Source organism: Mobula hypostoma, chromosome 23 (assembly GCF_963921235.1).
Source record: "Mobula hypostoma chromosome 23, sMobHyp1.1, whole genome shotgun sequence".
NCBI classification, from domain to species: Eukaryota; Metazoa; Chordata; class Chondrichthyes; order Myliobatiformes; family Myliobatidae; genus Mobula; species Mobula hypostoma.
This window is the reverse complement of record NC_086119.1, coordinates 23,724,756-23,746,984: the sequence shown is the minus strand read 5'-3', so window position 1 is coordinate 23,746,984 and position 22,229 is coordinate 23,724,756. Positions and strand designations below refer to the sequence as shown.

The following is a 22,229-nucleotide window of genomic DNA, read 5'->3' as shown; positions in this document are numbered from 1 at the left end:
TCAGTGAAGACCCAATGAAATAGCATCTGCTATGGACCTGTTGTGCCAGTAGGCAAATTGGAGCAGATCCAAGTCACTTCTCAGGCAAGAGTTGATGTGTTTGTTTCTTCACCAACTTCTCAAAACACTACTTCACTGTGAATGTCAGTGCTACTGGATGATAGTCATTCAGGCAGGCTACCATGTTCTTCTTAGGCACCAGTATAATTGAAGCCTGTTTGAAGCCAGTGTGTACCTCAGACTCAAAGCAACACACACAAAATACTGGAGAAACTCAGTAGGTCAGGCAGCATCTATGGAAAACAGTAAACAGTCAATGTTTTGGGCTGAGACTCATGTCTGGGGGTACCTCAGACTGCCAAAGCGAGAGGTTAAAACCACTGGTGAACATTTCAGCCACTTGAACAGCTCAGGTCTGGACCGGATGCTTTCCGTGGTTTCATCTTCCTGAAGGATGCACTCACATTGGCTTCAGAGGTTGAAGTCATTGGATCATTCAAGGGCTGCGGGAACCTGTGACAATTCTGCTGTGCTTTTACAGCACTGAGCTCACGCAGAAGCAAAACCCTGTTGTCACCGATATCATTTGATTTCACTTTGTATGAGGTGATAGTATTTAATGCCTGCCACAAATATCAAGCATCTTTCATTGATTCAAGTTTAAACAAGTAGCAGTAATTATTGTACATCAATTTAAATTACCTTTGGGAAATGCAAAAAGAAAATGCTTACTTATTACACTTTGTACTTTGGCAACAATACTGCTGGGTGGAGTGGGAGTAGTTTTCTCAGAGAAGTCGCATGAATAGAGTACGTTGTCAACAGTTGTCCCATGTTCACTGTAGTTCAACAATTCATAGTGTTTTGTGTTCTAAAATCAGATAATATAACAAAAGTTAAAAATGTCAGTAATTCTTTGTTATAAACATTACATATTGTAACTCTGATATTAATAACTCAAAATAAATTTATTATCAAAGTACATGTATGTGACCATTGTACCACCATTTAATTAAAAGGTTCAATGGTTTTTTTGGAGTTTTGTACCCAAAGTTTCCCTTCAATTTTTATGGATTAGTCCATATTTAACTCCAGTGTGAGCTGTTTATCAGGCGTAGCTCATAAAAAGCAAAAAGGAGAAACTTCAGATAAATTAATGCAAACAAGAATTGCTTTACTTATCTACAACTTATAAATGGTGTATTGAGAGCTTTAACTTGCTCTGACCAAACAAAAGTGATACTTATACACAATAAGTTACTGAGTGGAACTTTATTGTCAAATATTTCTCAACCTCTTTACTCCTTCAATAGCAATTTCACTTATCAGTTGAAGTGCAACACCAGGAAAAGGGTAAATGCTTATATTTTCTGCCACTTAAAATTGTGGTCACTTTTTAAAAAATGAACTTCACTTGACTCCCCAGAATCTAATAGTTTTAAGCCTTTTTACTTTTTAAAGTAGGTCAACCTATTACTCGAATTAGATCTTCTAAGCTGCATCAGTTCAGCTGCTCACATTTACTTGAACTTTGAAAGAATACTGTAAATCAAAATTAACCATATTCTTCACTCAGCCAATGACAATCTAATTAAGCAGAGGCTCTGCAAATATAACATAATAATTTATTTTTTTCATCATCAATCAATCTTCACTAGACAGAAAGGAGGGTTATTCATTAGTTTAAATTACTTATGTAGGCTCCCTCAATCTGAGAAATAGCTAACAATGTATTTACTAGGACAGCGGTCCCCAACCACCGGGCCGCAAAGCATGCGCTACCGGGCCGTGAGGAAATGATATGATCGGGCGATATGAGTCAGCTGCACTTTTCCTCATTCCCTGTCACGCCCACTGTTGAGCTTGAATGCACGTGAGGTCATTACCCGCGCGTCATCCATGACAGCGCAGGAAGGAGATCAACTCCTCAAGCCTGCAAATGACAGCAGGCTGAAAAGTATGTTTGATATAACATCTCTGCTGGCATTCCGGATCAAAGTCAAGGTTCAATATCCTAAGATAGCCACGAAAGCACTGAAAACGTTGCTTCCATTTCCAACATATCTCTGCAATGAATGCAATGAAAACTAAATTGCAGAATAGACTGGACATAAGGAACCCTCTTCAAGTATCGCTGTCTCCCATCACCCCTCGATAGGACCGTCTTGTTGCAGGAAAACAAGCCCAGGGCTCCCACTGATTCAGCGATATTGGTGTGTAGCAATGTTTTTATATGTTCATACGGGGAAAATATGTGCTGTGTGTTTAATATCCAAACGTTATTTAAAATGTTATGATGCTATTGACTTATATAACCATATAACAATTACAGCACAGAAACAGGCCATCTCGGCCCTTCTAGTCCGTGTCGAACGCCACTCTCACCTAGTCCCACCGACCTGCACTCAGCCCATAACCCTCCATTCCTTTCCTGTCCATATACCGATCCAATTTTTCTTTAAATGATAATATCGAACCTGCCTCTACCACTTCTACTGGAAGTTCGTTCAACACTTACTTCAAGCTCCCCTGTCCTCCCCTGATAATTGACTTATCACTATATTCATGCAAGGAAAGTATGCACTGTGTGTTTAATATTAAATTCATCAGATAAACCCCTTTAGAAACGAAATTGAGTGTATTAGCCACTTATCACCTATATTCCGATTGTGATTACACCCCCCCCCGCTCCCGAACAGAATCGCCAAAAAGGATTTGTAGAAAAAATTGGCACGTACACACATGTGCATGTTACACATGCACACTGGTCCCCGCGCAAGGCTTCATGGTCATTGTACTCTTTCTCGGGGTAAGCTCAATGTATTTGACTGCTATTCTTATCCGTTGGCAACCCTACACCCTACCCCCCACCCCCCTGTGGTCGGCCGGTCCGCAAGAATATTGTCAATATTAAACCGGTCCGCAGTGCAAAAAATGTTGGGGACCCTTGTACTAGGATATAAAACTACTGCGGCATAAGAGGCCATTCTATTCAGCATACCTGTGCAAGAGTCAGTTTCTCAGTGAAGATAAGAGAGACTGAAGGCTCTCAGCCAAAATGTCGACTGTTCAATTCCCTTCATAGATGCTGCCTGAACTGCTGAGTTCCTCCAGCATTTTATGTATTTGCCTTCAATGGAGTAATTTTCTTTTCAATTTCTTATTCTATTCTAGTATATTACACTAAAATTCTACTTCTGTCCTTTAAAATAAATTTCAACAATGTCTTTTGTTACAGACTAAAAGATTAGTGGACAATGCCTACAAATTATCCTTTTAGAGATTTCCCTTTGAACACAGCTACGATTTAATCTTCATTAGCCTCAAGGTAACCCTTCTTTATCAAATCTACCACAACGATATATATTTTTAAAATCATGGTCCACCATCTAACCTCTTAAGGATAAGAAACTACAGAATGAGCTACATTTGGATGTAAAGAACATTGCTTGCAATAACAGTTTACAAGAATCAGAAATACCAATGTTAATCACCTCCAAAAGAAGTAATTTAATATGAATACATAACAAATGTTGAATGGATATGACTACATTCACCAACAGCACTTTTTTTTGTGCCAAGAAATATGCAAGACTTAACATTTACTTTCTGCACTATTTATTGTTTCTTCTCATGATAAACTACACTTCATTATTCTAGTAGTTAGCTGCATGTGGTGACTATTTATTGCAGGGCTTAATAGTTATGTAACTTCATTCCACTGATGAGTCAAACCACAAATATTTCTTTTGAAAGTTTTTTTCTTTATCACTACACAATCATTTACCTTGTTTACCAATGTTATGCCATTAATTCTCATTTTCCTTAAGATGACTGCTATTACATGCACCCAGTGCCTTCCAGGCAGCTTGGAGAACCTCCAGTTGAAAACCATCAGTTATGGTTAGGCACATCAGCATTATACTTAAGTTCTGCAAGATTTACAAGCTGAGTGGAGCAAGCTTCAAGCTTTTGAACAACCCAGTAAGCACTTCAACGGTATGAAATTTCTAGGCAATTTGAGATATTTTTTCCAGAGAGAGTGTGGCAAAATCAAGTATTTCTTTTTTGGGATAGGGTAGGAACCTTACCTCATCATAGAATATGCAGGCATGTTTGCCTGAAACATAATTACAATAACCATAATTTGTAAGGCACACATCCATGTCAGCACCTGAAATGAAACAGAAAAGCAAATTTCAGTTGTAATAACCAGCTTCCATTTTACCACCCGCCCTCAAATTATTTGGAGCACTAAAGGTTAAAAGTTCCAGGAAAAGGCTACATCATTTAGAGAAGATTTGCCTGAAGATTGGAAAACAGAATAAAAAAGAGCCAGATTACCACAAAATGATGACAAGTTGCATACGTACCAAATAAATGGGACGGAAAATATAAAAGGTGAGCACAAAGGAGAAAAAGGGAGGAATAATGACAGAGAGACTACAAGTAGACAGCTGTAGATCAGGAAAGGAAAACTGAGAAACAGCTGCTGGCATTAGGGAGTCAGTATGTTAGTCAATTATGGTGTGAAAGGGGTTGGGGAGACAGTAAGAAAGCTTAAGGCAGCTACGAGCAGAGATGGGGAGACAGAAAATGTGAAAGCACTGCAGACAGTGGGATGGGAACCTGAGAAACGGCAAGTAGCAGCTAAAAACACAGTCAATGTCTCAGTCAAACTGAAAAGATCAGAATTCAGAAAGGAAGATATAAAGGGAGGGCCAAGCAGAAAGATAGATATTTTACTTTTCTTTTGCATGCCACGGATGATCATATAGTCAACAATGGAATACACGCTGGATGTGCTGTATTTAGGTGAATTTGGTAAATCAGGCTTAAACTAAATCAGTGTAAAAAGTGACTGATATGACAGGTTATCAGCTTCTCCAGTGATCTCCTTGCTTCATATCAGTCAAATAACATCAAAGAAAGATGTGCCTCAAGCTCCAGAGGAATTTTATGCAGCTCACTGTCTCCGGCTGTAGCAAATGGAGGAACTGCTTTGAATGCCTAATAAATCAGCAAAATTTTTCAGTTGAATGAAAGTATTACCTCAAAACATTCATCTGTTAAACATTCACCTCTCCAAATTAAACCAGGTAAACAATTTGAGGGAGGGTGTGGGATAGCAACAATTAAACATTTCTACGCTTCAAAGAGATTTAAGCAATGGATTTCAAACAATACTTGCAAATGGGAGAAGTCAGCACAATGTTGCACAGCAATATTCATCTACTTGCAAAGATTATTATTAGTGAACCACTAACAGATGCTTTTTGCTCACCTGTTCCTATATAAAGTGTTCTGTAGCACATATTAACAGCTTGACCTTTACCCGTTAGAGGATAAAACACAGCTCGTGCCTGAACTTCTTTCACTGGAACTGGAAAATAAAATTAAAATATTTTAACGTTAGAACCTGCAACGCTTGTCCTTTGTATCAAACAGGAAATGCACCTTAAATTCAAGGTTACTTGAAAGCTAACAATGTCATTATTTAATGATTGAAAAATAACTAAAGAAGATGATAATACTATGTTCCCCAAGTATATGACAAGCTGTAATTGCTGTATGCATTCTGGACAGGTTACATTTATAACTCAACCTCATCTTTATTGACATGTGCTGTCAAATCAAAGACCAATAGAACCTTTTATAGGAGCATCAAGAATCAATCACACATTTCAACTAGGGGCTAGCACAAGCCAGATCAGGTTGGAGTGAAAATTCCCAAAAGGATATGATGGACTTTCCTTGTAGTCATCCCAAAAATTACCACATTCATTGGCAACTAGGTTCATAACTTGCTGAAATAGAATTTAAATACAAAGCTCTGGGCTACAGTTCCATTCTAAGGTGTGTCATGGAATCAGAATGCACCTAGAAGGCCACCACTTCTCTGGAGATTTTATCCCTTCATCGCTGCCGTTCCGATCAATCATGAATGCTATTTCTCTTTCCACAGATGCTGCCTGACTTGCTGAGTGTTTCCAGCAATTTTAAATTTTGTACTTCCAGCATTTGCAACTTTTTGATTTTATATCACATTCTAATTCTGACCGACAGCAAGAACTTGCACCAATTACTTGTAACGTGCTGTAAGGTTTCACTGCTAATATAATGGCCTCTCTGTAATGTTTCACTGCCACGTTAATGGTTTCTCTGTAGCAGCAATATTTGGGTTATGACTAGAGATAACGGGGACTTTGGAACGTGTGCTATCCAATGAGAGGCATGTTGTTCTTTCTTGTGAGTCTGGGAGCAGGGATTTTGTGGTCTTTTGTCAGCTTGAGATGTAGAGAGAAGACGTGAATGGAACAAGTTGATAGACCAGGACTTGGAGCAAGGGTCCGACGGTCAGCGATGCTCGGTTGATGAGGAACGAATGGACAAATCCATGGGTTCCAACATTCACATTAGACTGTTTCATGAAAATGGGCACTTTTTCTTTTTTCTTTACTAACCCTATAGTCATATTAACATTTATAAAGTTCAATTGTTAAAATTGCATATGGTGTACTGTCTGATATTGTGTGGTTCGGATTTGTAACCAGGCAACACATCACGCAACATCCACAAAAATGTGATTTCTCAGTTTGGCTGGGCAAGAGGATGTCTTCCCCTAGACAAACGCATGTTGGGCAAACCTGAGGGTTATATATTTCAATGTAAGAATTGCCAAATAATGTAGTATACTGTGCAAAATTCTGTAAAGTGAAAATGCTTTCAAAAATAATGAAAGGTTTCTAGATATCAAAAACAAATTACTATAAAGTGCAGTAAACAACTAAATAAAATCTATATACACCAAGTGACAACCTATTGCCTTTAAAACTGCATTAGTTCTCTTAGGTACATTGTTATGAAGTTCTATAATAAAATTGGCAGGTAGGTTGTTCCAAGCATCTCGGAAAACTTGCCACAGTTCTTCTGCAGAATATGGCTGTCTTGCTTGCTTCTGTCACTCCAGGTAATCCCTGACAGCCTTTATGACATAGAAATCAGGGCTCTGTGGAGGTCATGCCATCTGCTGCAGAACTTCTTGTTCTTTTCTTTGAAGATAGTTCTTTATGACCTTGGCCATGTGCTTGGGGTCATTGTCCTGCTGCAGAATGAAGTTGGGACTGATCAGATACCTCCCTGATGGTATTGCATGATGGACAAGAGTAGGTCTTGTACATCTTAGTATTGAGGATTCCACTAATTCTGATCAGGTCACCAACTTCATTTGTAGAAATGCAGCCCCAAACTTGCAGGGACCCTTCACTGTGCTTCACTGTTGGCTGCAGATACTCATGCATGTAGTGCTCTCCAGTTCTTCTACAGCCAAACTGCCTCCTGATTGAGCCAAAATTTTCTAATGTTCACTCACCAGTCCAGAGCACTTGCTACCACTGTTCAGCACCCCAGTCCTTATGTTTTTGTGCACAGTTAAGTCTCTCGGCTTCGTTTCCACTGCAAAGGAATGGCTTTTTGGCAGCAACTCCTCCATGAAGATCACTCCTGACAATTTTTTTGGACTGTTGAGGGATGCACTTGGGTTCCAGTGGTTTCTGTGAGTTTAGAGCTGATAACAGTGCAGGACTTCTTCCGACTTAGAAGGGATATTAGTTGGATGCATCTCTCACTCAGTTTCCTTGGCCAACCACTGTGTTTCTGGTCATCAACCATGACTGTTTCTTTGTGCTTCTTCAGAAGATTGGACAGTAGATATTGAAACTCCTGTCTGCTACAAAATTTCTGCTTGGCAGAGACCTTGCTGATGCAGGATGACCACGTTGGGTATTGTTGTTATGCTCACTCTTGCCATGGTGTAAGAATTGATGATTTGAAGGTTAAACAGTCACATCTGCCACACCCTCACCTTTTAGTTTGGTTGCCTTTTGCCCATTCCTTCTACTGTACACCCATTTCTGTTTCAGTTAATCAGTTTAGTTTATTCAACTCATTATGTCATTGATCATTGGAAGCTGTTTGATATTTGCTTAGTCATGCACTAGGTTACAAACCTACAAAGTAAACAAGCTTTTATTTAAAAAGAGGTCTATTACTTAATATACTACTTTCTTTAACAAAATACAAAAATTTCCCTGTCACATTTAATTTTTTGGAAAATGAATGTTTGAAAATCTAAAATTTGCTCTTTTCTACTGATACACTAAAACAGAAGATGAGATAAAAATCTAAAATATTTATATTAAAAAAATCTAGGGTGCCTAAGACTTTTGTAAGTTTAGCTTTGAAAGAAGTGAAACATACAATCATAGTCATAGTCATACTTTATTGATCCTGGGGGAAATTGGTTTTCATTACAGTTGCACCATAAATAATAAATAGTAATAAAACCATAAATAGTTAAATAGTAATATGTAAATTATGCCAGTAAATTATGAAATAAGTCCAGGACCAGCCTATTGGCTCAGGGTGTCTGACCCTCCAAGGGAGGAGTTGTAAAGTTTGATGGCCACAGGCAGGAATGACTTCCTATGGCGCTCTGTGTTGCATCTTGGTGGAATGAGTCTCTGGCTGAATGTACTCCTGTGCCCAACCAGTACATTATGTAGTGGATGGGAGACATTGTCCCAGATGGCATGCAACTTGGACAGCATCCTCTTTTCAGACAGCACCGTGAGAGAGTCCAGTTCCATCCCCACAACATCACTGGCTATACGAATGAGTTTGTTGATTCTGTTGGTGTCTGATACCCTCAGCCTGCTGCCCCAGCACACAACAGCAAACATGATAGCACTGGCCACCACAGACTCATAGAACATCCTCAGCATCGTCCAGATCAAGGAGATGGTGTGGAGTCTCTTAAAGTTGGATAAGAGGCATTCCACTGGAAATCCCAGAATATGGTGTACAAGAAGCAGTAGACATGATAACAAACCAAAGGGCACACAGAATAAGGGTAGGCATGCGACCAATTTCTCAGGCGAAATTAGGGCATGGGGTTAGAGAAAATGAAGAGAGGGAGCAATAAGACTTTGAAACACAAAGATAAGAATTTTGAGCCCAGGAACTACTTTAGTTCAATGAGCAGAGGGAATGTGGTAGAAGGGAATTGGTGCAGAATGAAGTACAAGCACTGTATTTTGGGCAAGCTGATATTCATGAAGATCTGAGGATTATAAGGTGACCAAAAGAGCATCTGAACCTGAAATGATAAAAAGTACGACCAGGACTAGATGGGCTGCATAGCTACATGGCCAAATGCACGGAGGATGTCACTGTGATGAAAATCTTCATCTCACGTGGTTATAAAAAGCCATGGATGACAACAGAGATGCATTCACAACTGAAGGCCCATGACATAGCCTACAGATCGGGGGACAGGAGTGCGCTTCACTCAGCCAGGTCTGCGCTTTCACTAGGGATCAGGAAAGCAAAAAGGGCCTATGCGGGCAAAATAAATGGACACTTCTGTGACACAGGAGACACCAGACGGATGTGGCAGGGAATTAAAGCTCTGACAGACTACAAGATCAGGCAGAAAACTGATGACAGCGACGCCTCTCTTCCAGACAGGCTTAACAATTCCTTTGCACGCTTCGAAGCATCAAACAGTACAGCAAGGGGGAGAGCCAGTCCCTTTTTACCATCAGACCAGCCGGCTGCTATCACTGATCCAGAGCAAACACGGAGGACCCTTGCCAGGGTCAATCCACGAAAAGCAGGATTCCCGACAACATCCCTGGACGTGTGCTCAAGGAATGTGCTGATGTATTAGCAGATGTCCTGACAGACATTTTCAACATCTCCCTTAGTCAAGCCATTGTCCCCAGATGCTTCAAAACCTCCACTATCATCCCTGTAGCAAAGAAATAAGTTGTAGCCTGTCTGATTGATTACCGTCCCGTTGCCCTGACCCCCATAGCGATGAAACGTTTTGAACGGCTTGTCAAGCCTCATATCACAGCCAGCCTCCCCTCATCGCTGGATCCTCTACAGTTTGCTTATCGTCCAAATCGATCTACGGAGGACACAATATCCACCACACTGCACACAGTTCTCTCTCACTTGGACATCAAAGACACTTATGCCAGAATCCTGTACATTGATTTCAGTTCAGCGCTCAATACCATCATCCCGCAGAGACTAGTGGAGAAACTGTCGCTGCTTGGCCTTAACACTGCCATGTGTCGCTGGATTCTGGATTTCTTGACAGTCAGACCACAGTCAGTCCGTGTTGGCAGGAACATCTTTGACTCCATCACACTGAGCACTGGATCCCCACAAGGCTGTGTGCTTAGCCAGCTGCTGTTTACACTGCCAACACATGACTGTGCAGCCAGATTCAAGGAGAACCTGATCATTAAATTTGCTGATGATACCACAGTGGTGGAGCTCATCAGAAAAAAATGATGAAACAATGTACAGGGAGGAGGTCAAGCACCTAGAGAGCTGGTGCAGTGATACCAACTTGATGCTTAATGTCACCAAAACCAAGGAGATGATCGTCGATTTCACACGGTCTCAGCCTGAGCACACACTCCCCAGCATCAGCAGCTCCACAGTGGAGAGAGTGGAAAACATCAAGTTCCTTGGGGTGCAGATCTCGGACAATCTCACCTGGTCCAGGAACACCACTGGGATTGTGAAACGAGCCCAGCAAAGATTGCACTTTCTGAGGAAACTTAAACAAGCATCACTCCCCACTAACATCTTAACTACATTCAACAGAGGCGTGGTTGAGAGTGTGCTGACCTTTTGCATCACAACCTGATACTCCAGCTCACAACACACTGGAGGAATTCAGCAAGTCGGGCAGCATCCGTGGAAAAGATCGGTCGACGTTTCGGGCCGGAACCCTTCATCAGGACTGTAGGGGGAAGGGGCAGAGGCCCTATGAAGAAGGTGGGAGGGAGAGGGTGGGAAGGAGAAGGCTGGTAGGTTCCAGGTGAAAAACCAGTAAGGGGAAAGATAAAGGGGTGGGGGAGGGGAGGCAGGGAGGTGGTAGGCAGGAAAGGTGAAGAAAGAATAGGGGAAAACACAATGGGTAGTAGGAGGCGGAACCAAGAGGGAGGTGGTAGGCAGCTGGGGGAGGAGGCAGAGTGACATAGGGATAGGGGAAGGGAGGGGAGGGAATTACCGGAAGTTAGAGAATTCTATGTTCATACCAAGGGATGGAGACTACCTAGACGGTATATGAGGTGTTGGCTCCCGCCTTCTCCCTACAGTCCTGACGAAGGGTTCCGGCCCGAAACGTCGACCGATCTTTTCCACGGATGCTGCCCGACCTGCTGAGTTCCTCCAGCGTGTTGTGAGTGTTGCTTTGACCCCAGCATCTGCAGATTATTTTGTGTTTACTGGTACTCCAGCTAAAGTGCTGTCGACAAAAAAGCCTTGCAGAGGGTGGTTACGGGTGCAGAGGTTATTGGAGTCTCCTTACCTTCTGTCCAAGACCTCTTTCAGAGTCGATGCCTCCAGAAGACACGGTACATCATTAAAGACCCCTCACACCCTCTCCATGAACTATTTGTTCCTCTGCCATCAGGCAAACGTTACAGGAGCATCAAAACTAAAACCACAAGGCTACTAAACAGCTTCCTCCCACAGGCAGTCAGACTGCTAAATAGCTGCTCCACCTGACTCTGCTTTGGACACTTTTAACTTGCACTGGACACTTATAACTTGATGTTAACTGACATGAGGCTGTTGTGTTTTACTATTTATTGTTATGTTTATTATTTAGTGTTGCATTTGTTATGTTATGATTGCACTGTTCCTGGGAAACGCTGTCTCATTCTGCCCTGCAGAGATGATGTACGGTTAGAATGACAACAAAGTTTTTTGAATCTTGAATCTTGAAACAGTGACAAAAATGAGAGCGCGGCAAAATAAATACATACCTTCAGTCTGTGTTGTTGCAGCACTCGTCTGGGTCTTTGAGTTGCTAAGTACTGATGGTAAAGAAGATGCTTTGGGAGGAAACAGCTGTTGAATTCTCTGCCAAGCCAGTAGCTGGATCAACTTTTCATCAAGCTTACTAAGTTCAATCTCTACAAAAGACAAAGAAAATCAATGTTTCTCCAAAAAACTTTCTAACATATTTTCTATTTAAAAATACAAAGGCAATTAATTTGAGATATTAAATGTTTCCCACTTTGCAAGTAATAGCTGACCTGCTGAGCATTTCCAGCAATTTTGGTTACATTCCAACTTTAAACTCAAACTGTTATCACTACTGATATCCTTGAGTCATTCAAAATTGTAAGTAAATAACCTTGTAAACATTTTTGATAGAACTTTCCCCTTCCCACCCAACATGATGCCCTGTCACCTTCACTGACAATTATCAATTCAAAACAAGAAATAAGTTTTATTACAATTTTTCACTATCACTGAGCTGCCATCAAATGCAATGTGAAATTTAGCTTCAGTACCCTGTTTTGCATAAATATTTGTGTATGCATCCCATAATTTTAAATACAATGAAGAATGTTTGTGGAGCTGATGAATACCTCACTTTTGTTACGTGTACAATTAAATTAACTGCGTTTTAAAATTAAAACAGAAAACTAAAACAAGTCTATTGAGATCAGTAGAGCAATGACTTCCCAGAGGTAGAACTTCAGATTAAATGGAATTGGCCTGGATCTTAAGTTTTACAGCAATAATTGATATTATTTTAACATAATAGCAACTTAACAATAAACACCATCAGAACAAAATCAGAAGTTGAAAAAAATTAACAGCTATGTTCAGCTGGGTATTCCATAGACCAAGTGTAAATATTGCCAACACAGAATCTACACATGTCGCAATTTCTGAATAGAATGAGACCTGACATTCATACCAGGCCAAATGAAGAGCAAGGGCAAAGCTCAAAATTCAACTCTCAGAAATTCTCATTGATGAATGGACTCAGAAGTCTATTTATTAGTCCTAGTTACTTGTGCCAACAATTTCTAAGGACTGCTAGTCCTTTCTGTTGAATAATGCAAGCACTTGAGAACCAAGAAGCTGAAGGCACAGATGAAGAATTTTGACATGAAATGTTGACTGCCAATTTTCCTTTAGAGGCACTGCCTGACTTGGTGAGATCCCTCCAGCACCTTGGCTTTTCCTTCCAAATTTTAGCATTTCGACTCTCTTATTTCCTCTAAGGAACTTCTCTTACTTCCGGCTTCTTTCAATTTAACAAATACATATTTTAGGTCTTCATTGATATCAGAGGCATGAAGCACCTGGCAAAGAATAATTCCTCGATAACTCAATGGTGGAACAGGGAACTTGCATATGTACTCTGAATCCTAAAGGCAGGCTGAAGAAAACACACCCAACAGATTTTAAGTTTCTGGTGAGATACATCACTGAAGTACAATCTTCAGACAACCTTTTCATTAAATGGCATTTATTGAGAAACTTGAATCAAAAATGGAATGCATGCAATCTCAAAGTTCAAAGTAAGTTTATTATCAAAGTGCATATATGTCAGCATATACAATCCTGAGATTTATTTTCCTGCGGAAATAATAACCATAATGGAATCAATGAAAGACCGCACCAACTTGGGCGTTCAAGCAGTGTGCAAAAGACACAAACTGGGCAAACGCAAAAATAAGTAATAATAATAAAGCAATAAATATCGAGAACATGAGATGAAGTCCTTGGAGTGAGTCCAAAGATTATGGAAACAGTTCAATGAAAAAATGAAGTTATCCCCTTTGGTTCAAGAGGCTGATGGTTGAGAGGTATTAACTATTCCTGAACCTGGTAGTGACAGTCCTGAGGGTCCTGTACCTTCTTCCTGATGGCAGCAGAGAGCATGTTGTATGTCGTTCTTGATGATAAATGCTGCTTTCCTGTGATAACGATGTGCTCAATGGTGAGGACGGCTTACCTATGATGGACTGAGCCGTATCCACTACTTTTTTTTCTAGGATTTTCAATTTATAGGCATTGGTGTTTCCATACCAGGCTGTGATGTAGGCAGTCAGTAGACTCTCCACTACACATAAATGAAATTTGTCAAAGTTTTAGATACCATGCAAATCTTTGCAAACTCTGAAGAAAGTAGAGGCGCTGCTGGCCTTTCTTCATATTTGCACTTACATGCTGGGCCCAGGATGCGTCCTCTGAAATAGTAACACTGAGGAATTTAAAATTGCTGACCCTCTCCACCTCTGATCCCCTGATGAGGACTGGCTTACGGACCTCTGTTTCCTCTTCCCAAAAGCAATCATTAGTCATAGTCATACTTTATTGATCCCGGGGGAAACTGGTTAATTAGATCCTTGGTCGTGCTGACACTGAGTAAGAGATTGTTGTTGCACCATTTCAATCTTCCTCCTATATTCCAAGTTGTCACCACCTTTGATTCGGCCAGCAGGAACATCAGCAAACTTAAATATGGTACTGGAGCTGTATTTAGCCTCACAGTGGGGGTGGGGTGGGTTAAGCACATAGCCTTATGGTGCACCTGTGCTGATGGTGATTGTGGAAATGTTGCCAATCCAAACTGACTGGAGTATAGAGGCCAAGGTCTTAAAGCTTATTGATTAGTTTTGAGTGGATGATGGTACTGAATGTTGAGCTGTAGTTGATAAAGAGCATCCTGGTGTATGTACCTTTGCTGCCCAGTTGTTCCAGGGTTGAGTAAAGAGCCAGTGAAATGGCACCTGCTGTGGACCTGTTGCTCCCATGGGCAAAATGGAACGGATCCAAGTCCTTTCGCAGGCAGGAGGTGATATCTTTTATCACCAACCTCTCAAAACACTTCATCACCGGGAATGTAAGTGCTACTGGACGATAGTCATTGATGCAGGTTACTATGTTCTTCTTGGGCACCGGCATATTGAAGACTGCTTGAAGGACGTGGGTACCTCAGACTGCCGAAGCGAGACGTTAAAGATCTCAGTGAAGACGCCAGCCAGTTGATCAGCACAGGTTTTTAGTACTTGGCCAGGTACCCTATCTGAGCCGGATGCTTTTCGTAGGTTCACCCTTCTGAAGACACGTTGGACTCGGAGACTGAAATCACAGGATCGAGGGCTGTGGGAGTTTCTGATGGCTCCTCCATAATTTGACGATCAAAGTGAGCATTAAAACTCTGCAACAAACTTAAGGGTCAATTGGTAGGAATGAATGCACAAAAAAACCCTCAAATCTTTTCATCAAACAGAAGGCAAATCAACTGGAGAATACTGTTTCAGATAAAGGAATTTTCAAAACATTTACCTCCACTTCCTTCCATAGCTGCCTGCAGAGAGTTGGCAAGGTCAAACATAACTGAAGTATTTAATGGAGAAGTTAAGGTAACCGGTTTGTTTCCCATTGACGCACCTGTAGACAGCACAGTTGGACTCACTTTACCTTATGAAAAAGAGATATATATTGGTTATAACCAGTTTTGGGACACAAATTGTTCAAGTTCAGTCAGAATCAACACAACATGCCAAAAAGCTGGCACTGCACAACTCTATTCTTGAATAAAAACTGCACAAGATTATTAACTATATTTGTAACCAGATAAGAAAAAGAAATCAAAGTTCAACCATCCATATTTGGTGTCCAAATCCATTTTCAACTCTTCTTGCTTCTACAGGTGACAATTGACAGCAATTGCTCTCACATTGACCATGTATCAAATCGTCGACTCTTAAAGTCAAATTCAGTGAACAACTTTCAATAAAGGATGAATGCCCAGCACAAGATTCAGAAAAAAAAGAATCATGTTTGCTCTATCATTCACCCAATACCGACTTCACAGCTTTGAAAATAATACCAGCAGGCTGAGTAAATGACTGAATTTCAATACTATGAATACCTGTACAGAGGATTTAACTTAAAAAAAAAGCAACTTCAGTCTACTTCACCATTTTCATCACATTTGGGAAACAGAATTAAGGAATTGTGATACAGACGAATGTTCACTTTTTAGTGTTCTAAAATTTGTACACTAAAAATTTAAAACTATATTGTATTACAAAGCCAAGCTCACAAATGATTTGGGAAACCATCAAATCTAATTTGAAGCAACATTAAACCCCAACACTACAATTCTGTAACACACATTGCTAGCAATATGTTTTGCCCTGATAGGATAGCCTCCAGTTAGCTTCAACACCTTCCAATGGAAAGAGGGTGGCGCTAATCTGAGGCAAACAGCTGAAGTTTCCCTGAGTGCACAGGACAAATTAACAATTCATCAAGGTAGGACAGCAGTCAGTGCTGCTGTCTCATTGCTTCAGGTACTGAGGCTCGATCTGACGTTGCACGTGGTAGTATCACATTTGTACAATTCCATTGTGACTGTGTATTTTGTTGGGTGCTCCCGTTTCATCCCACCTTTGAAATAAATGCTGGTAATTTATAACAGCTGATTGATGTACTACTCAGTGAAGGTATGTGGCAAAAACAAAAAAAGGGGAATGCATGAATATTTGAGGAAGAACACAGGCTAAAAGGGGACATAGGTTTACCCTGTTGAAAGCTGGCATAAACCCAAACACCCGCGTGACTTAAAATACTTGCATGGGTATTGTAGGGGACATATTGAGGAGTAATCATTGCAGATTTCCAGCTTTTTAGCAAATAAAGTCTTTAAATCTCATGATAGACTGGTCAAATGTCATGAAATTAACTGATCACCGCAAAAATAATTTCATTGTGATTGTTAGCTTGTAAATAGCTGCTAAACATATAATTTACGAACAATAACTGGATAAAGAACATGATATCCACCTGTAGTTGCTGGTGAAATTAAGTTCCTTGAAGGTCCCAACAGTGTTGATACACTATCTACCACTGCTCTTGGCGGTGTAATAGCCCTGGCTATAGCAGAGGATGTCGTAACAACCTTTGCCATGAACGTGGTGGGTCGTCCAGCTATCTGCACAGAGGCGATGTTTTTAAGCTGCGAGCTGCTGGTGATCTCAGAACTGGCACACAAAGTAGATAGAGAAGCGGGAACACTTGTCACACTGACAGGAATTCGCTGTAAGCATGAAACAGGTCCTCCTGGATTCTCTGTCTTGACAACTGTGCCCACAAAATGATTTTGAAGGTTGCTGGCTGCTGGTGGCGTAGCTGGTCTCAGCTGAGAATGCAGCCATGCTTGTCCAGATACCTGGCTTGGCACCTGTGTTAAGTGTCCCTTTGGTCTCTGTGTATCTGCCAGCTGCCTGGACGGTTCTGATGAAAGTGTGCATGGGAAAGGTCTATTTACTTTCACCTCTGCTGACAAAGGTCCATTTGAAGTTCCACTGCTAGAAGACTTGCACGAGGTCTCAGGATATAAAGTACGGGCATTTTCTTCCTGTGCAATTGCAGCACCAGGCTGCTGTGATACAGAGGAACCTGAAGAATTCTGGCTATTGGTCCATGAGGTGCACGTAACATTGCATGATGTCAGAGAAGGGGATGATGGTTTCTTTCCAGCTGTCTGATGCGCACTGCTTAAAGAGCTGTCTGCTGAACACTGAGCTGCGATGCATGGCTTAATATCCGCTTTCTCAGTGTGTTCAGTGTCCCAAAATAATGGCATCTGCTTAGCAGATAAATGTCTGAATATGCTGCATTGAAGTGCAACAACACTACGAAGCCACTGCAGGAAATGGGAGAAAAAGATCTTATTAAAAGGAAGGGTAATTAGTTTAATAAGTATTTTAACAGTAGGAATATCATTGTTTCTGAACAGCAAAAATAAATCTATTCTAACACAGGGTTCAAAGTATACTTATTATCAAAGTACATATAAGTCACCATATTCTAACTTGAGATTCATTTTCTTGCAGACATTCACAATAGAACAAAGAAATACAATAGTCAATGAAACAGACTGACTAGCAACCAATGTGCAAAAGACAAACTGTGCAAGTAAAAAAAGTAAATAAATATTACTGAGAACATGAGTTGTAGAATCCATAGAATCATTTGTCAAGCACCTCAAGTGAAAACTCTTCAAACTCAGAGTCAGCTATATGACGTAGAGATAGATTTTCATCCCAACTCATCCATGCTGAGCAAATTCCCATTTCCCTGTGTTCGGACCATATCCCTCTAAGCATTTTCTATCTAACTAACTGTCTAAATGTCCTTTAACTATTGTAATAGTATCTGCCTCTATCACTTTTTTGGTAGCTTATTCCAGATACTCACAACACCATGTGAAAAATCTGCCTCTCATATTTCTTAAATCTTCTCCTCAACTTAAACTTATGTCCTTTAGTATTAGACTCCTCTATCCTGGGGAAAAGACTGATCATTTGCTTTACCTATGCCCTCATAACTTTATATATTTCTGTAAAGTCACCCTTCAGCCTCCTACACTCACAGTTACCAACAAGAAAATCTGATAACTGACCAAAGAGGTTTATTTTGACTTTTTTCAGCATGAAAAATGCCATTTACTTGCTAAAATATTTCCAAAAGTACTTTCATGAGCCATTCACACTCTAATTTCCCTCATTACCTCCTGTTGTTCTTCTTCAGTAGCAAAGTGCTCATAGTTGGAAAGGTGCTTTTGTGACTCAGAAGGAGTCTCATTACATATCAGCTCTCCATCACGGATGCCTGCCGCTGGAAGGAGAGGTGGTGGATACTGGTACTGGGCCTTAATTGCTTCAGGAACCTTCAGAAAACGTAAATAAAAACAGTTATCTATTGGAACTTAAAGATTAACCAAATTAGAACTATAAAATTCAGATTTAGAACATCATTTGTAGCATGAGCTGGTTTTAAGTTAGCCATGAGCATGTTGGCACTGGGAACTATAAAGGCAAACCGTTCGAGTTCTATGAAATAATTAATTCAGCTTTGTAGAAACACAAAATCCACATCAGGCAATTCAAGTCAAACACAGTGCCAAGATATTTACACTTATACAACCATTTAAAGAGTATTTAATTTACACCAGAATTCTTAGATATCTACCACTTTAGGAATAACATATTCACTGATCTTCAGTCTAAACATACCCCAAAGACAGCATGAAGCTCTTCTCTAAAAATAAGGAGGCAAGAAGGCAGCTTCTATTACCAATGTGCATGATCAAATACACAATTTTGGGCAACACTGATTTTTCAAGCTAACCAATATTAGATTTGGTCTAGCGAATTTTCAAATGGAAGTTTCTATCACAAACACTTTATGCATAACATATACATGGCAAGTTTCACAGTTAATTTTCACTTCAAATTTGCACAATCGCACTTCAAAATTATGATTAATTGATCATGAATGAGGGAGGAGTACTCTTCAGAGGGAATTAAGTCTTATTAATTAAAATATTACAATTTTGCTCCATCTTTAAGCAATACAAATTCAATTATTTCCCACACATCTAACCAATATCTGGCAAAAAGACCAACTAGCAGAAGAGATCATTAATATTCCGATTTCAGAAAAATCTTAATAGCCTCATGTAAATTCACTATATGCCAATAAGTTAATTGGAAAATTAGAGTTAAAACTTTCAAATGAAAATGATATTTGGAGATCAACTACATGTCAGAGAAATTTACTCACTCCTTTTTCGTTCCTCTGGTAAAAGCACTCACTTGGTTAGGCAACCTAACTTGGAGTATCTACCCTTGCTAAGAATCATTGCTAGACCAATCACACACAGCTCAGAATCAATATGTAAATTCTTCCTCTTGTGACTGACATCCTAATCTAACTAAACTAATTATTTGAGGGGGAGGAAGAGAAGGGGACTTACACAGGACTTTTTGTCCTTGATCACTTACCCATAATTCTTAGCAGGAAAAATGTCATGGCAACCTGGTAGCCTAAATAAATGATCATAGAGTGCTTAGATCAGAGGAACAATAATTAAACATTCACAGTAACTGAATGGAGAAAATATTAACTGCAACAAAAGGAATTCCACTCAGGCATTTAGTTCCTCTGCAAATGTTAGGATCCTTAAAATGACAAAGAATCCAGTATTTGCTTAACATCAACAGAAGTTTCTAGCTGACTCTATTCTACTTGAAAATAATAGGTGATTTCTAACAGAAAAAATGGCTGATCCTACATTATTAATGCTATAATACACATTTTATAAAGGTTCCTAACATACAACAGGCACAGAATTATCAATTGGAAATAGTGCAACTGAACCTTAAAAAAAATCTGAGAAGTGTACCAATGAATGCTAAATCTGAAAGAAACCTAGCTTCCGCCTTTTGGTGAAGTATACTGGCCAATCAATATTGAACAGTATGGGACCAGAAGCCACAAACAAGAACGTTCTACAGATTCTTGCTCCAACTAGGGAATCCATACTAGGAACTTCATTTTTTTTGAATAAAACACTACAAAAATAAAGCAAACCGAAAGGAAATGCAGTCAAATAACATCGAGCAAATAAACTATCATTAGCTTCCAGATGTTTCCAGCTGTTGAAGCCAATGAGTAAAAGAGCCATGCTGACTAGACAGTCCCAGACTAAACTGCTGGTCAGTGCAGAGTCTGAGCTTATACAAATTAAAAAATATGTTTTCAGTGTTCATTGCATAAATTACTACTCTACATTTACTGCACTTTAAGGGTATGAATTTAAAACTTTTTCACATACTCTTAGAAGAAACCAATCAGTTTCCAAATGGCACTAATCATGCCAAAATGAATGTAAAATAACTCAAAACAGAACTTTAACATCTCTATTGAAGAAGACAATTCAACCTAGATGAGCACAATATGGATAGCTTAATTTTGTAACATTTATTACAAAGTAAACTATAAAAGATTCCTATCAGAATATCACATACCTTCATGTTTTTCCTCTTTACTGCTTTTGAAAGTCTGCGATTGGGCGGATGCTTTCTGTGGATCTTGTTTAGAAAGTCAATCTTAATTGCATGCTGTGATATTCGGTCTTGAAACTTGTCAAATATTCTGCACCTGTTGCTCAACGTCATGTTCTTTTGATTAAGCTGAATGATTAAGAAATCAAAATTGAAGCAGATTCTGCACACAATGTATCAAATATCTACATTTTTCCAATGCATTTGTCATCCACTATTAAAGAACATGAAGTGCATACACAAATTGACAAGAATATTTTGATAACACAAGTAGAACAATGCTTCTCTTGGTTAGTCCCTGGATATATTAGGAAGGACAGTGTCAGCATCAGCTATTATTCAACAGTACATCAAAAGTTCCCCACTCCTAAAATGACAGGAAAACAAACCAATGGACTGAAACATTCTCAGTTTAAGAATTAAATCATGAACCATAAATTTGGCACAATGCATAGCATTGTCCACTGGGAATATATTTTGAATCTTATCACTAAATGAAATCAGCACATCATAGTACTACAAAGCAAAGTGAAGGATGTAAAAAAAAAGAACTTTCTCCAATCAAACTGTCCTGAACTGAATCAGAGTGTGATAATGGCCAACACAAGAGCAGGACTGGAAGAATTATTAGCTCAGAGAAAATTGATTGTATCAGCTTTATGAGATCTCCAGTTTGTAGGCTTTTCGGTGAAACTAATTTGCCTCAAGTAATTTATCAGAAGTGCACCTATAGTAGGGTGCTGGAATGCAAATATAATGGGAGTGCAAAAATAATGTAACGAAGCTAAGAAGTTAGGGTGAATTTCAATAACTGACAAGGTTTAAGCCTTGTTATTAAATACAATGTAACTACTCATCTTTAAAAAAAGCTATTACTCCCTTTATTCCATTGTGGAATACAGACAAATCACACAGCAATTTAAGAATAAATAACAAATAATCATTGTACTCTATACAACATTGTGAAATATTAGATTAACATAAAGACAATTCTGGTGAGGGCAGTTGCTGAATACAAAATTACTTACCACCACATGTTCGATGTGGTTTGGACACATCCACCTTCCCATCGGCATTGCAGTAAGAGGTGGATCCAGGCAGTCCATGTGAAACAATAATGGGCAGTAATCACACTGGACGAGGGGCGCCACTCTGCAACTCCTAGAAAGCAGTATTACATCGCTATTGTCATTTCTTCATTGTAAACAAAAACAAAGACAAACAAACAAAAAGGAATACGTTCTCCTCCTCTTGTACCTGCAGTGAGAGATTATTGGTCAAGGTTGAAGCATACATACAACCAAACCAAAGTTATAAAAAAGTGGTATTGTAATTTTTTTTTGTCTACAGCTTTAAAATCTATTTTCTCTATTTTCTTAGAAGTTCGTGTAGTTTCTGCATGTCACCAAAAACTGACAAACTTCTAGAGATGCACAGTGGTTGCATCTAGTCAGGGTATAGAAGCACCAATGC

At 39.6% G+C, this 22,229-nt stretch overlaps 1 protein-coding gene across 2 annotated transcripts in view; it reads right to left on the bottom strand.

The window, feature by feature from the left end:
* The window catches only part of phf12b (PHD finger protein 12b), a 93,859-nt gene that overhangs the window by 10,924 nt on the left and 60,706 nt on the right, over positions 1 to 22,229 (bottom strand). For both annotated transcript variants that reach the window (XM_063031388.1, XM_063031387.1), the window contains exons 6-14: positions 21,785 to 21,917; positions 20,721 to 20,885; positions 18,419 to 18,577; positions 16,690 to 17,551; positions 15,184 to 15,318; positions 11,853 to 12,002; positions 5,285 to 5,383; positions 4,092 to 4,174; positions 733 to 871 (exon numbers count right to left, since the gene is read on the bottom strand). In XM_063031388.1, coding sequence (XP_062887458.1) covers positions 733 to 871; positions 4,092 to 4,174; positions 5,285 to 5,383; positions 11,853 to 12,002; positions 15,184 to 15,318; positions 16,690 to 17,551; positions 18,419 to 18,577; positions 20,721 to 20,885; positions 21,785 to 21,917 — 1,925 coding nt within the window. The remainder of the gene's footprint in view (positions 1 to 732; positions 872 to 4,091; positions 4,175 to 5,284; positions 5,384 to 11,852; positions 12,003 to 15,183; positions 15,319 to 16,689; positions 17,552 to 18,418; positions 18,578 to 20,720; positions 20,886 to 21,784; positions 21,918 to 22,229) is intronic.